The sequence below is a fragment of the Canis lupus genome, chromosome 18 (assembly GCF_003254725.2).
Source record: "Canis lupus dingo isolate Sandy chromosome 18, ASM325472v2, whole genome shotgun sequence".
In the NCBI taxonomy this organism is placed as follows: domain Eukaryota; kingdom Metazoa; phylum Chordata; class Mammalia; order Carnivora; family Canidae; genus Canis; species Canis lupus.
Window position 1 is genome coordinate 50,485,377 of NC_064260.1, and position 15,386 is coordinate 50,500,762.

Consider the following 15,386-nt stretch of genomic DNA (forward strand, 5'->3'; position numbering starts at 1 on the left):
TGGTATTTTCCATAGTTTTCTCTCTCTCTGCTTTATTTTATTAAGTTTTTGCTATCATTATCTTTTACTTCACAAACTGACTTATACTGTATCTAATCTGTTATTAAACCTATTTATTTTCAATATTGGTTACTATATATTTTGGTTCTACAATTTTTTTGGTTCTTTTAAAAATTATGTCACATTTTATAGTTTACAGTTTCCTGACAGGATTTTTACGGTTGGTTTTCAATTCCATAAGCACAGTAAACATAATTTTTTATTTTAAAAATCAGTGTCTGCTATTACCAATATCTGGAGTTCCAGTGGGTGCTTCTGTTGCTTTTGTTTTTGCGAGCTCTTGTTCATGTTACCTTATCCGCTCTTTAGCCTAGGTGTGGGGTGTGTGTGTTGTGACAGAGAAGAGAGAGAGGAGAGAGAGAGAGAGAGAGAGAGAGAGAGAGAGAGAGAAATGCACATAAGCTAGACACTTTGAGAAAGTATTTGTTAAATAATTTGAAGCACAGATGTGGTTATCTTCCTCTAGGAAGAATTTTTGTTTGTTTCTACAAGGCCATCTGGGAGAATCAGAAATCTAGAATCATCTTAATCCAATTTGAAAGTCTAAGATATTCTAGCCTTCCTAAAATGACCCAAAAACTACATGCAGTTCACTTGAAGGATGGTTTATTTCGGGTTCACCTTATTCCTTAAAGTGTAACCTTTTAGTTATCCCTGCCCAAAATAAGAGGTGCTTTTAACATCACCCCAGCTCAGCAGGCCCTAAACTCTTTGGCCTTCTTGTCCTACATGCATTCAGAAGTGCATCTTAGCTTCTTGGCTGCTTGCTCTAATTTGCAAATGACCTCAGGGCAAAAGTAGCCCCCAGTGCTGGGCCCAAGCTTTCTGTAATTCCTGTTTTCTCCTATGATGGCCCAGAAATTCTTCCCTATTCACTAGCTCTAAAATTCTTTTTTTTTTTTAAAAAAGATTTTATTTATTTGTTCATAGAGATGCAGAGAGAGAGGCGCAGAGACACAGGCAGAGGGAGAAGCAGGCCCCACGCAGAGAGCCAGACATGGGACTCGATCCAGGGTCTCCAGGATCACGCCCTTGGCTGCAGGCAGCGCTAAACTGCTGCGCCACCAGGGCTGCCCTCTAAAATTCTTTTATGATATTTTAATATTTAATCCAGTACTTGTCCTCAATGGGAGGGTGGGTCTAAATTACCTAGTTTGCCATTTTCAGAAACTGAAATCCTACCAGAGTTTTCTGTTAGCTCTCTTTCTTTTCACTAAAACATCACCTCCCTAGAGTCTTCACTGACAATAATATTCAAAATAATTTCCCTATTATCTCTTTTCTGCTTTATCTTTACTGTACTTATCACTACCTGACATCTATTTATTAAAATGTCCCATTAAGTGTAAACTTCAAGAGGATAGAAAAATGTGCCTTATTCCCTCGGGGGGAATGGAATGAGGGGGAAGGAGAAACTTTTATATTTTACTTTATATTCTTCTATATGACCTAGATATTAAGATTTTAAAATCCAAAAGTCCTTGCATAGTCTTTTTTTTTTTCCTTGCATAGTCTTTATCACCATCCTGCTCCTTCCTCCTCCCTAAAGATATTTTCAGCTGACATTTATCATACTATGACCTTGGCCTTCTTCTGTTCTTATTCTTTTTACTCTACTATAACTTCACTTACTCTTATAGCTTCAATCATATAACAACAATATCTGATATTTATTGAATGTTTATTATGTGTTAGGCAGAATGCTAGGAGCTTCACATAGATTAGTATATAATTTTTTTTAATTTTTATTTACTTATGATAGTCACACAGAGAGAGAGGGAGAGGAAGAGACACAGGCAGAGAGAGAAGCAGGCTCCATGCACTGGGAGCCCGACGTGGGATTCGATCCCAGGTCTCCAGGATCGCGCCCTGGGTCAAAGGCAGGCGCCAAACCGCTGCGCCACCCAGGGATCCCAGATTAGTATATAATTAATCCTAAAACAAACAAACAAATCTCAAAAGAACAGCCATAACAACAATAAAACCTTTGCAAGGGGAAATAAATAAATATACAAAGTATTATTAACTCTGTCTTAAAGCTGATGAAATAAAAACTTAGGCTGGTTGAGCAAGCTGCATAAAGGCATAGACAATTTACCAATACTGGTAAATCCAGTATTTACACTCTTGTGCCATGCTCTAACCACAGCACTATACTATATTTAGGGAAAATGCTGAGGCTCTAAAATTTAGAACTAAATCTAAATACTTCAAAATTCCAGACCAAAATTTCTATTCAGCTCTTGCTATTTTCAAGAGATGTGCTGTAGGAACCATAAACTTAACATGTTTAAAGTGAAGCTAATCTTCTTTACCTTCCAAATCTGCCATTTATGATCTTATGATCTGCATCTTATTGACAGTATTATTATTCTATCAGCCATCTGTGGAAATGTTTTTAAACAGTTTACTGAGATTTAAACATATCACATAACATACAATTCATCCACTTAATGTGCACAGTTAAATGTGTTGTAGTATATTCAAAAAGTTGTGCAATCATCACCACCATCAATTTTAGAACATTTTTATCACCTCCCCCCCAAATCCCCTTCCATCTACTTTCTATCTCTATGGTTTGCCTATTCTGGATGTAGAAATATTTACATCAACTTTGGCCATTCCCTGCCCCTAATCTCTCCCTACCCTAATAATGAATTGATTGCCTTGTTACACTGATTCCTTCCAGTGAAAAGTCACTCTTTTCCATGCTCATCATACTTTTAACTCAGGTAAGGATTATCTCTTGCCCAGGTCACTTACTTATTTACTTAGTGATTACTGACTTCTCTCCTCCTCTCTCATCATACCCCACTGTATGATGCTGCTTGAGACTCCTAAAACATCCAATGGTTTCCTACTCCTTAGACAATGAAGTTCACACTCTTTAGTGTGGCACACAATAGCTGCCATATTCATCTCTCATCTTTCCTGCTTGCACCATTCATTCCATGCTTCAATCATACTAAATTATATGAAAAGCATGTGGCACATATGGCACATTTTATAGTATTCAGTTTTTTTTTTTTTTTTTGAAAACTTCTAAAGCTCGGCTTTCATACTAGATTTTTGTTTTTATACAAATCATACTGGCTTCTAGGCAGAGTTCATAATGCTAAGGCTTTTCTAGAACTGAGATATAAAAATTCATTTTGGGGGGCACCTGGGTAGCTCAGTCAGTTAAATGTCCAACTCTTAATTTTAGCTCAGGTCATAACCTCAGGGTTGTGAGATAGAACCCTGCACCAGGCTCTATGCTCAGCTCAGAGTCTGCTTGTCCCTCTCCCTCTGCTTCCCCACCCTCACTCACTCTCTCTCTCTTTCAAATAAATAAATAAAATCTTTAAAAATTTCATTTTTCAAGGCAACTAATTTGAAGATTTGATGGACTTGGGACATCTGGGATACCTGGATGGCTCAGTGGTTGAGCTTCTGCCTTCGGCTCAGGGTGTGATCCTGTGGTCCTGGGATTGAATCCCACATCCAGCTCCCTGCAAGGAGCCTGCTTCTCCCTCTGCCTCTGTCTCTGTCTGCCTCTCTTTGTGTGTCTCTCATGAATAAATAAATAAAATCTTAAAAAAAGAAGATTTTATGGACTCTATAATCAAAAGGATATGGAAACTGAAGAAATTCTATTCAGCTGGTTGGAAAAGACCTTGGGGCAGGGACACAGAGCAGCAGCTGGAGTCAGTATCAGCTCTCCCAAGAAGCCCATGCCAGCCATGTCATCAGGGATGAAAAGTATTACTGGATGTCCTAACACAGGATGGATTCTGCTGCAGAGTAATTCAGCTGTACCAAATTTTGGTCTACTGTCAAAAAACAGGTTAGATAAATTTAGCTTTTCTTGCTTTTAAGAAATTATTTTCTTTCTTTTTTTCTTTTCTGTTTTTAAAGTAGGCTCCACTATGGGGCACCTGGCTCGCTCAGTCAGTGGTGTGTACAACTCTTGGAGTTTTGAGTTCAAGTCCCCACACTGAGTGTACAGATTATTTAAATTATAAATAAATAAATAAATAAATAAATAAATAAATAAATAAAGTAGGCCCCACATCCAGATTATTTTAAAGGGCATTTAAAATTCCTTAGATATTTCTAACATATGTGTAACCATATAACTCACCATATCAGTTTTATTGGAATAAGCAACTTGTACCTCATTCAAGGAATCACAAGCAATAGAAAGAGTAGACAAAGTGCCCTTTCAGGAATGATATCATGGCTCCTGCTTTTGCTGCCATTAATGCAGTTTTATATTCTCTAAAGTGTATTTCCTTCATTAAAATTACTCTATGGTTCTGAGCATAAGTTTCCAAGATCAAAGATTAGCATGGTGAGGGTAGGGGTGGAGGGGTCTCTAAATCACAGCGGCCTAAAACTAGCTCCTGCTACTTAGATCTGTTTTCACACATGCTACACCTTCCCCTGAAGGAATCTGAGGTCACTGTTTGATAAGAGTAATAAGAAAAAATTAGGACATCTTTCTCTGCTAGAACTTAGTGAAATTTGATATTTGCTTACTTTCCAACAGCTCTTTTCTAAACAGAAAGAAATATTAATGAACCTTTTCCTCTCTTTAAACTGATCAGGTCATCCAGGAAAATATGTCCACAAATACTGGCTCAGAGGCTTAAACTTTTTCAGTAAATCTATGATAATGAGCTGTCTTCTTGTAAGAACTGTATGACAGTAGAGGCCTACTAAAGAAAGATAAGGGGGTGGGGCTTTGTTTCCTGCATAACTAAAAATTATTTTTTTTCTAAAAATTTTTTAAATTCTACTTTGAAGGGGATCCCTGGGTGGCGCAGTGGTTTGGCGCCTGCCTTTGGCCCAGGGCGCGATCCTGGAGACCCGGGATCGAATCCCACGTCGGGCTCCCTGCATGGAGCCTGCTTCTCCCTCTGCCTGTGTCTCTGCCTCTCTCTCTCTCTGTGACTATCGTGAATAAATAAATAAAATCTTAAAAAAAAAAAAAAAAAAAATTCTACTTTGAAGTGTAATTCTGGGTAAGAGTAAAACAAACAAACAAACAAAACAAAAAACAGACTAAAAATCCATGAGCAGTCTCTTCAAGCCTTAAGATCCTATGACTATCAGTTCTGATTTAAGACATACAAATGGGAGTCGAAAACTACTGAATAAATAATAAATTAGTTGGACTTAATAATTAGTTTTTTCTTGCTATAATGCGTGTTCACTTTGGATTCTGAGGTAGGTGGATAACACAGGAAGGCAAGGCAGAGGGTTCTATTCTATTTATTTACCATCTTCTCCATAGAATTTTTTTTTATAGTCTGAAGAAGGAGGAGGTAGTGAGAGATGATTTCCAAACATATGCAAAATGCTGGTGCACAAAAAAATAACATACAAAGAATTCCTTTGTGTTCACAGTATCTTTCTAGCCAAGAGTTCAAGTAACCATCTAAAGTCATTCCTCTTGGGGATCCCTGGGTGGCTCAGTGGTTGAGTGCTTGCCTTCAGCCTAGGGTGTGATCTTGAGGTCCTGGGATCGAGTCCCATGTTGGGCTCCTTTCATGGAGCCTGCTTCTCCCTCTACCTGTGTCTCTGCCTCTCTCTCTCTCTCTCTCTCTGTGTGTGTGTGTCTCATGAATAACTAAATAAGATCTTTAAAAAAAAATAAAGTTATTCTTTTCTTCTTATAAATAAGATTGAAATTAGCAGGGTTTGTTTTATTTCATTTACAGAAGAAAATGAGACATGGAAAAGAGAAGGCATATGTCCTTGGGTTAATTAGAATATTATTCAAGGAGCCAGAAATAATAAGAGCTTTTAATACAAATAATTTCAAAGTTTTACTTCTACTTTTCTGACAGAAAATCTGACACCTGGCACTAGGAAATGACGAGTGAGGCTACTTTCAATTTCTACCCACATTCATACATTTTTTTCCCACATTCATACTTTTAATAGGTGATTAAAACATGGAAAGGGACAATAATGCTTTTAACCCTTCACCTCACATAATGCCGATAGCTTATAACAAGAGAAATTCCATTTGACAGGTTCAAAGTGGGTTCATTCTTTGTCCTGCAAAGCAAAGAAAAGCTAAGCCGTATTTCAGAGATTCTAAAATCAATCTTTACCTGATACAAATCTTGGACCATGACTACCACACACCCCTCCTCCAGAGATTACTAGAATTCAATAACCAAATAACCAAGGGGAAAATGGCAACTTTTAATATCACCCACTCTAGTGAGAGGGAAAGACATGAAGTGTTTAGATGAATTTACTTGCTTATTAAAAGCTAACATAGAATCAGAAAATGTGGGGGTCTCAGAAAATTAGTTTCAGAGTGACTTTGGGTCAAAAAGCCAAACTGTGGGGCACCTGGGTGGTTGAGCACCTGACTTTTGATTTCAGCTCAGGTCATCATCTCAGGGTTATGAGATCGAGCCTTTCATGGAGCTCTGCATCAGGCTCTGTGCTCAGAGTGGAGTCTGCTTGGGTTTCTCTCTCCCTCTGCCCCTCCCCGCCATGTGCACTGTCTCTAAAACAAACAAATCTTTAAAAAAGGTCAAACTGTGAAGCTACTAGAAATAGGACAATAATGACTGAGAAAAACTATAAAGCCATGGCATAAACTTAAGCCATGGATTTAAGAACTTACCAAAAGATATCCATGGAAAGGACTCCATTCACTTTTACACTAAAATTAAATCTAATCTGCAAAGTAAATGGTATGAGATTTAACATGAACCAGGACATAAATCAAAAACTTCTATACTTAAATTCCAGAGGGGAAGATATTCTTTATATCTCCTTTTTTTCACCTGTACTTTTCCTAAACATAACATAATTAACACAATTAACATTTGTCTGTGCTCAAATTCTGCATCTTAAATATATTAAGTCCTATACTTCATTCCAAGTGGTCATAGATTATCAGGAGATCCTACCTTTTGTTCTCTGTTCTTCACCCAATGTTATGTGTTTTCCCTCTTAAAGGAACTATCAATTTTTCTCTCTTTTTTTCCATTGTTTTTGTACGTAGAAAATTCCATGCTTTTTTCTTTGTTTTTTCTTCCCTGGCCCCTAACTGATTTTTATGTCCTCCCTTCAATTTATTTCACTGTTCTAGTTATTTCCTACCTTTGACTTACATTTTTCTTTCTATATAATATAATGGGTAATAAGGGACTCTGGAGCCAGATTGTCTGAATTCGAATCCTGACTATGCAAGTTACTTAACTTCTGTACCATAGTTTCCTCAACTGTAAAATGGGAATAATGATGATAAAACCTACTTCACAAGGGCTGTTGCATGCGGTGAGTGAATGAGTGTGTGTGGGAAGCACTCAGAATAGTGACTGGCATAATTAAGCATTGAGTCCTGCTGACGACAGAAAAAGTAGATAGCTAGCAAGAAAAAAAAAGGAGAAATTATATAGCATACTTAATGTTGTGCACCCCTATAAATATACCTAACTATAGAAATAATAAAAACGATAGCTCTCTAAAGTTTGAAGTACTTTATCAAAATTTCCTGATTTGCTCTTCTAAGTCACTTTGGAAAAGAAGGTGATAGTCAGCAAGGTTTATTATCCAAGTTTAATAGGATAATGAAGTACAGAGGAAAAAAATGTATCTAAACTGATACTATAAAACAGTAAGGAAGTAAAAACAACCCAATGGAAGCTCTAAATCCAAGGGCTCTCACCTATGTCACATGACCAACATCAACACCATGTTAGGGACACAGAAATCAAATCAACTCAATATTAAAAGCTGTAATCATTATCATGAAAAGAAAAAGGACCAACCATATCCTTCCATGTCCTGCAGAGTAGAAATCTCCTGAAATCATATGACAAAAGAAGCATTACTGTGCAAAAGAACAGCTTACCTTAGGGTGTACCATGACAATTTTATGTAAAAAATTCTTTATCACCAGACTATCTGTCATCAAAGTTCTGGGTTTTTCATTAACCTGTAACAACACAACAAAAATATCCACTACACATACACAAACCCAAGAGTACAAATGAGTTAAATTATAGTATCTCTTAGGCACATGGGTGGCACAGAGGGTTAAGTATCAGACTCCTGGTTTCAGCTCAGGTCATGATCTCAAAGTGGTGAGACTGAGCCCCATGTGGAGCTCTGCTCAAAGTCCACTTAATATTCTCTCTCCTTCTTCTTCTGCCCTTCCCTGCCTCTCTAAAATAATAATAAAATAAATCTTTTTAATAAATAATGGTATTTCTTCCTTTAAAGGTAACTTTAAGCTTTTCAGACACCCAAGGGTCTAAAACTTGTACACAAAAGGCAATCTTTTTTTTTAAGATTTTATTTATTTATTCATGAGAGACAGAGAGAGGCAGAGACATAGGTAGAAGGAGAAGCAGGCTCCATGCAGGGAGCCCGACGCAGGACTCGACCCCAGGACTCTGGGATCACACCCTGGGCCAAAGGCAGACACCAAATTGCTAAGCCACCCAGGCGACCCATGCAAAAGGCAATCTAATAGCTGTCATTTCTCGGGTTAAACTCTTTCTTTTTTTTTTAAGATTTTATTAAAAAAAAGATTTTATTTATTTGTTTGAGAGTGCGTGAAAGAGCAAGAAAAAACACACATGAACAGGGGAAAGGGCAGAGGCAGAGGAAGAAGCAGACTGCCGGCCAAGTTGGAAGCCTGACATGGGGCTAGATCCCAGGGCCCTGGGATCACGACCTGAGCCAAAGACAGAGGCTTAACGACTGAGCCACCCAGAGGCCCCTTGGTTTAAACTATTTCTTTTTTCTTTTTTTTAAGATTTATTTATTCATTCAGAGAGAGAGAGGCAGAGAGAGAAATGGGCTCCATGCAGTGAGCCCAACGCGGGACTTGATCCCAGGTCTCCAGGATCACGCCCTGGGCTGCAGGCGGCGCTAAACCGCTGCGCTACCGGGGCTGCCCAGTTTAAACTATTTCATGGAACTACAGGAGATACAGGAACAAAGATCAGAGGAAAATCCACAATATCAGAACTACCTTTTGGAATAAATTTAACAGTAATTCAGATCAGAGCTAAGAAGAATAACTCTATCTTGCTCTACCATCCTCATGTGAGTTGATCTGTATTAAGAAGAGAGTGAAAGGGGGCAGCCCCGTGGCTCAGCGGTTTAGTGCTGCCTTCAGCCTGGGGTGTGGTCCTGGAGACCTGGGATCGAGTCCCAGGTCAGGCTCCCTGCATGGAGCCTGCTTCTCCCTCTGCCCCCCCCCCCGCCTCTGTGTGTCTCTCATAAATAAATAAAACCTTTTTAAAAAATGGAGTGAAAGGAGCAGACAACTAAAAAGAACCTATTTTTAACATCAATCTATTTATCTAAACACTTATTTTTTAGGAAAAGTTGTAAAGCAAAAAAATTCACAAGTCAGAAGACATGTGTTCCAGTACTGGCTCTGTATAAATTATTTAAGTAACCATGAAAAAAAAATCACTTAATTGTTCTGGGATTTATTTACTAATCTGTAAAACAGGGATAAAAGTTACCCATTCTACTTCACAGAATTGTTTTAAGGATCAAATAATAGGGACGTCTAGGTGGCTCAGTGGTTCAGCGTCTGCTTTCAGCTCAGGGAGTGATCCTGGAGTCCCGAGGTCTAGTCCCAGCATCAGGGTCCCTGCTTGGGGCCTGCTTCTCCCTCTGCCTATGTCTCTGCTTCTCTCTGTGTGTCTCTCATGAATAAATTTTAAAATCTTTAAAAAAAAGGATCAAGTAATAATCTGAAAGTATACATTATACATGGCAACAATAGTAGATATCACTTGTTGAATGCCTACTATGTAGCAAGCATTGTGCAAGTGTTATATCTCTTATTACCTCATAACAATCCTGGAAGCAGATATTACTATCCTTTCTTTGTAGTTTTTTAAAAATATCTTATTTATTTATTCATGAGACAGAGAGAGAGGCACAGACACAGACAGAGGGAGAAGCAAGCTCCTTTCAGGGAGCCGGATACGGGACTCGATCCCCAGGCCCAGGCAGAACTGAAGGCAGAAGCTCAACCACTGAGCCACCCAGGCGTCTCTGTAGCTTTTTTTCTTTAATGAGATTCAGAGAAATTAAGCAACTTGCCTAAAGTTACTCAAGCTGTTCAGTGATAGAGCCAGGATCGGACCCTATCTGTCTAACACCAATTGTCCATGCTCTTTCCAATATACTCAGATACCTCCCTACAAATATAATAAAAATTTATAATCTAATGAAAGCTTTCTCTAGTCCAGAAATGGAGCTCACATATCCTACTTATATCACCTCATTTACTCCTCAGAAAAGCCCTATTAGATACTTAAAACCCACATTTTATGGATGAAAAAATAGAGTCTCAAAGAGATCAAACAATTTTCTCAAGGTTACCTGATCTGGCTCCAAAGCTTTAGTATTAACCACTTTCCTAGAATGGTTCACTATATTTAATACAGTGTCCCTAAAACCAAAGTTAGAAGGAGTCTTCTAGAAAGTGGAAAAGTCTAGGAAAATGAGAAGAAATAGAGTAAAAAATCAGTAAGTTCTTATTGATGACTCAGAGAATACAGACCCATGTAGGTACATGTTAAAGAAAAAAATCGTCCCAGACCTCAAAATATCATAACACAATGAAGAAGAAATGGAAAGAATAAATTATTGTAATACTTTTTCTAAGTACACTGAAAATGAGATCAAGAATTATGCAATGAGTGGGGAAAATTAAATTATTATAGAATCATTACAAAAATATCAGAAAAATGGATGGGAATTATTATAAAATTCTGGAAACAGATCTAGGATTATTCATATATGTAAATAGTGGTGATTAAACAGTAGCTGCAGCATACACCTCACAGCCACATCCTTCATTTAAAAAATTTTACTATGGGACGCCTGGGTGGCTCAGTTCTCAGCTCAAGTTTTGATTTCAGGGTTGTGAGTTCAAGCCCTGGGTTGTGCTACATGCTGGGTGGGGAGGCTACTTAAAAAAATAACTTAAAAAATAACTTTATTATAAAATGTTCAAATAATAGAAAAGCAATGATCTCTTCAAAGCATTTTTTGTACTTAGCACTTCCAAAACAACTTCTTGGAACAGTTTCAAACTTCTGTAGCCTTGGTTATTATAGGGTACATCACAGAAAGGGCTAATTATATCTAGCAGTAAGTAAACCAAGTAACTAAAGATTCCTTCAGCAGCTACCAGAGAGGCTAGAATTAATAAATGATGAGAGCTACCACTTACTGAACACCTGCTACATGCCAAACAGTTTATATGCAAGCAGGAAATATTCCCATTTTATTTATGAGAATAATGAGACTAAATAAGCTGTTTAATTTGTCCACAGTCACACATAGCTAGCTAGTTAAGTGGCCGAACTGGAATTCAAACCTAGATCTGACTAAATTCAAACCCCACATTCCACTACGCAATACTGTTGCTCCAAGATAATTCATTATCTGTGCATATAGGTTGGTGAATTGGACATTATGTCATCTATCATTACTTTTATGGAGTCTGATAGGCAATACTTATGCAAACTACTGAATTACCCACTCAAGACACTTAATGGAGTTTATTATGTACCTGAGCTTACAGAGGTAAATAACACAACCTCTGAGTTTGAAGAGTTCACAGTTAAGTAAACCAAAAGGCAAATAAATAATTTATATGACAGTATGAAAAGTCCTATGATTTACATATATAAGAGATGCTAAAGAAAAAAACAAGAAGGACTGGCAGATAAAGTGATCTAATATCACACCAGCAGAGGATAGTTAACATGAAGTAAATAGCTCCTTTTAAAATCTACTCATAAATTACTGAGAGAGAGAGAGAGAGAGAATGAACAAAATGTATGTGTGTATATCTATAAGGTCTTTTACAGCCTTTTAGAGTTGGGTATTAGAAACCTAGTACCCCACCTTGACATACATATAGAAGCAGGGAACTTACTTAAGTGTTATTAGGAAAACATAGATGCTGCCAGCCCTGGGCAGTAGAAATCACTATTGAATCATATGTTCCAGCCTTCACCTTTAAGTATAAATCTAAATGTATCACAGATAATTTGAGCTGTTTTATATTTCAAACTGAACCTAGGTTTTCATGGGCCCTATATAACTGTCTAGAGAAAAGTCAATCACTGCCTCTGTCTCTTCTTGCCTCTAGTTAAATAGATATAGAAAGAAATATAGACAAATATAAGATATGTTTGTAGGTATACATGTGTATCTCTATAAATTTTATTATTTAGTATTATGGCAAAAATTAATATAAAAATGGGTAAAGTCTCAAGATTTTGTAAAACCAAACTATTTTTGGAGGGACATGTTACCCTGCTCAATGGACCCCAAGATTCAAGGCTAAGTCTGAGCATAAACACAAGACTTTGCATCTCTTCTAAATGAAGCTTCAGTATTCCCTGCGATTAGCTCTCCTTGCATGTCCAAATCAGTGGATCATCTATTATAGTTTTTTCATGGATGTCTCCACTGACTAGCCTCCACTATGAACCTTGATACTTGATCCTTCTCCCCATTTGAGGTATATAAGTTGTTCACAATCTCCCCTTCTTCTTTTCTCACTCTCTTCATTCAAATATCTTTTAAATAGCTGCAAGGTACTAGAGACAATGAGATGTAATGGAACAAATGCTTTCAGGGAACTCTTGGTCCTATTCTGAGGTCATACTGTTCTTTGCTGCTCCTCATCTATCGCCAGCTGACTACAGGCACTGAGCTCATGTTTCCTCTGTACTTTAAGATCTGCCATCAGCTGGGCTGACTTCCACATCCAAGTAGATGGCCTGTCTAAGCAACAACTTAATCTCACAATTTCCTGACCTCTTCAACTCCAATAACCTTGACATCCACGCATTTCCAGCCACCTATTTCCATGGCCATCGTTTGGAACTGTACCATTCTAAAAACCTGAAACTGAAATGCCTCATTCTTATGTGAAAAGATGCACACCAAGATGTTAACAGTGGCTATCATGATTAAGTCAAATTATTTGTGTTCTAAATTTTCCTGAGGGAAACAATAAGACAAACTTTATCAGTCTGAAGACAAATTCCTATTCTTTCAAGTCTCTGAACCTGTAATGCCCAGAAAATCTGTTTTCAGTCTCATCAAGACCCCTTGGCCACTTCCCACTGCGTTAGGTACCTTCTTCTATGTTATACACCCTACTCTATCATGACACATATTACATTTTATTGTAATTATATGTTTGCTTGTTTATCTTTTCCTTTAGGAACTTGGAATCAAGTAATGTATCTTGGGACTCTGTACTTTCAACATCTACCACAGTGAGGCTGACTTGAACAAACACAGAATATATATTTCTGTGTGAGTGAATATATATTCAAACAGACCTGATTAAAATGAGTAAGATTTTAGTTCAAATTCTAATTCTGTCACTTAACTTTCATATGACCATGGAAAAGTCCTTTGAATTCTCTGAATCTTAGTTTTCTTGTATCTGTAAAATGGGGAGATAATCCCTGTTCTATCTACTTCACAGAGTTGTCAGGAGGCTTAAATAATATATATAAAAGTTAGGGATAAAAATTAAAGAAAATGTGGTCTATATATACAATGAGTATTACTGAGCCATTAGAAATGACGAATACCCACCATTTGCTTCAACGTGGATAGAACTGGAGGGTATCATGCTGAGCGAAGTAAGTCAATCGGAGAAGGACAAACATTATAAGGTTTCATTCATTCGGGGAATATAAAAAATAGTGAAAGGGATTAAAGGGGAAAGGAAAGAAAATGAGTGGGAAATATCAGAGAGGGTGACAGAACATGAGACTCCTAACTCTGGGAAATGAACAAGGGGTAGTGGAAGGGGAGGTGGGCAGGGGGTTGGGGTGACTGGGTGACAAGCACTGAGGGGGGCACTTGACGGGATGAGCACTGGACGTTATACTATATGTTGGCAAATCGAACTCCAATAAAATAAATATACAAAAAAAAAGATCAGTTTAGACTGGTAAAACACATGATCTCATTTTCTAGAACTGCTTTTCTTGGTTCACTGGAAAAAACTTTTTTTTTTTATTGCTACTTGACATTAATAGTTTCAGAGCTGACTAACCATTAATTGCTCTAGATTGTTTACCCATCATTCCCCTAAAGAAGATAAGGCACAGCCAGAGATATCTATTGTCGTAATACTGCACCCATTTCCTTTGAGAAGTAACATATAATTGTCCAAACATGAAGAAAGGCCTCCCAAATGCTTCTTCGGAGAATGTTTAAAGCACTCTAATTCCTTATGTTTCCACAAACTCAAAGGAAACAAAGATAAGGGATCACAGAATTGTTAAAGGGAATGGAGAACTCAACTGTCACTCTTATAAATCTGTGCTACAAATAAATCAATAAAGATCTTTAAGCCAACCTAATAAAAATTATCCAAATAGTATCTGCACTGAGAATCCATTTTTATTTTCTTTTTCAGGAGATCCAAATTCAAACGACTGCTTGTTTCGGTGGTTCTTAAATTCATCTGCACATTAGGAACCATCTGAGATTTTTTTCCATCTAGGATTTCAAAAATATCCCAAAGCCCAGGCTGCATCAGTATGGACTGAATTGTGTCTCCCAAATTTCACACACTGAAGCCCTAGCTTCCTATGTGACTGTACTTGGGGATAGGGCCTTAAAGATATTTAATTAAAGTTAAATGAGTTCATAAGTGTGGAACCCTAATCTGATAGAACAGTAGTCCTTATAAGAAGAGGAAACTCCAGAGAGCTCTCCCTCTCCACATACAGAGGAAAGGCCATATGAGGAAACAATGACAAGCCACTTTAATCTTAAACTTCTAGTCTCCAAGAGTATGAGGAAGTAAGTTTCTGTTGTTTAACTACCCAATTCATAGTTTGTTTTTTATGGCAACTGAGCAAACCAATCCAACACCCTAGACCAATAAAATCATAATCTCTTGGAGCGGAACACAAATACCAATATTTTGGAAGCTACCAAGTGTTTTAAAATCTGTACAGAGAAGTTCAGGAACAAATGCCTTATTTCATTTTAACTTAGAACTATGATGTACCTAGGTTTTTCTTTAGCATTACTAGATTTGTAGAAAAATAAGAATTGAGACATCTGTAATTTATAGAACCACAACAAAACCTGCCTCAAAAATCATCTGGAATCTTGTTACCCCTGATATGTCCTGAGAAGAGCTGGGTTCCTCTGAAGACCAATTCAGCTTTGCAGAGAATCCAGGCAATATAGATTGTATTTCTGTGTGAGAAGAAATGGCGACAAAAGAAAAAGCAGTTTGGATAAGCACCAGAGTTTCTGGAATTGTTTATTAAACTGAT

The 15,386-nt window shown here is 37.4% G+C and overlaps 1 protein-coding gene across 1 annotated transcript in view; it reads right to left on the reverse strand.

Moving 5' to 3' along the window:
• The window catches only part of C18H11orf80 (chromosome 18 C11orf80 homolog), a 104,648-nt gene that overhangs the window by 33,161 nt on the left and 56,101 nt on the right, over positions 1-15,386 (reverse strand). Inside the window, 5 exon segments of the mRNA XM_049096851.1 lie at positions 3,677-3,872; positions 6,037-6,108; positions 6,692-6,747; positions 7,928-8,011; positions 15,197-15,306. Of these exon segments, the coding sequence (XP_048952808.1) occupies positions 3,677-3,872; positions 6,037-6,108; positions 6,692-6,747; positions 7,928-8,011; positions 15,197-15,306 (518 nt within the window).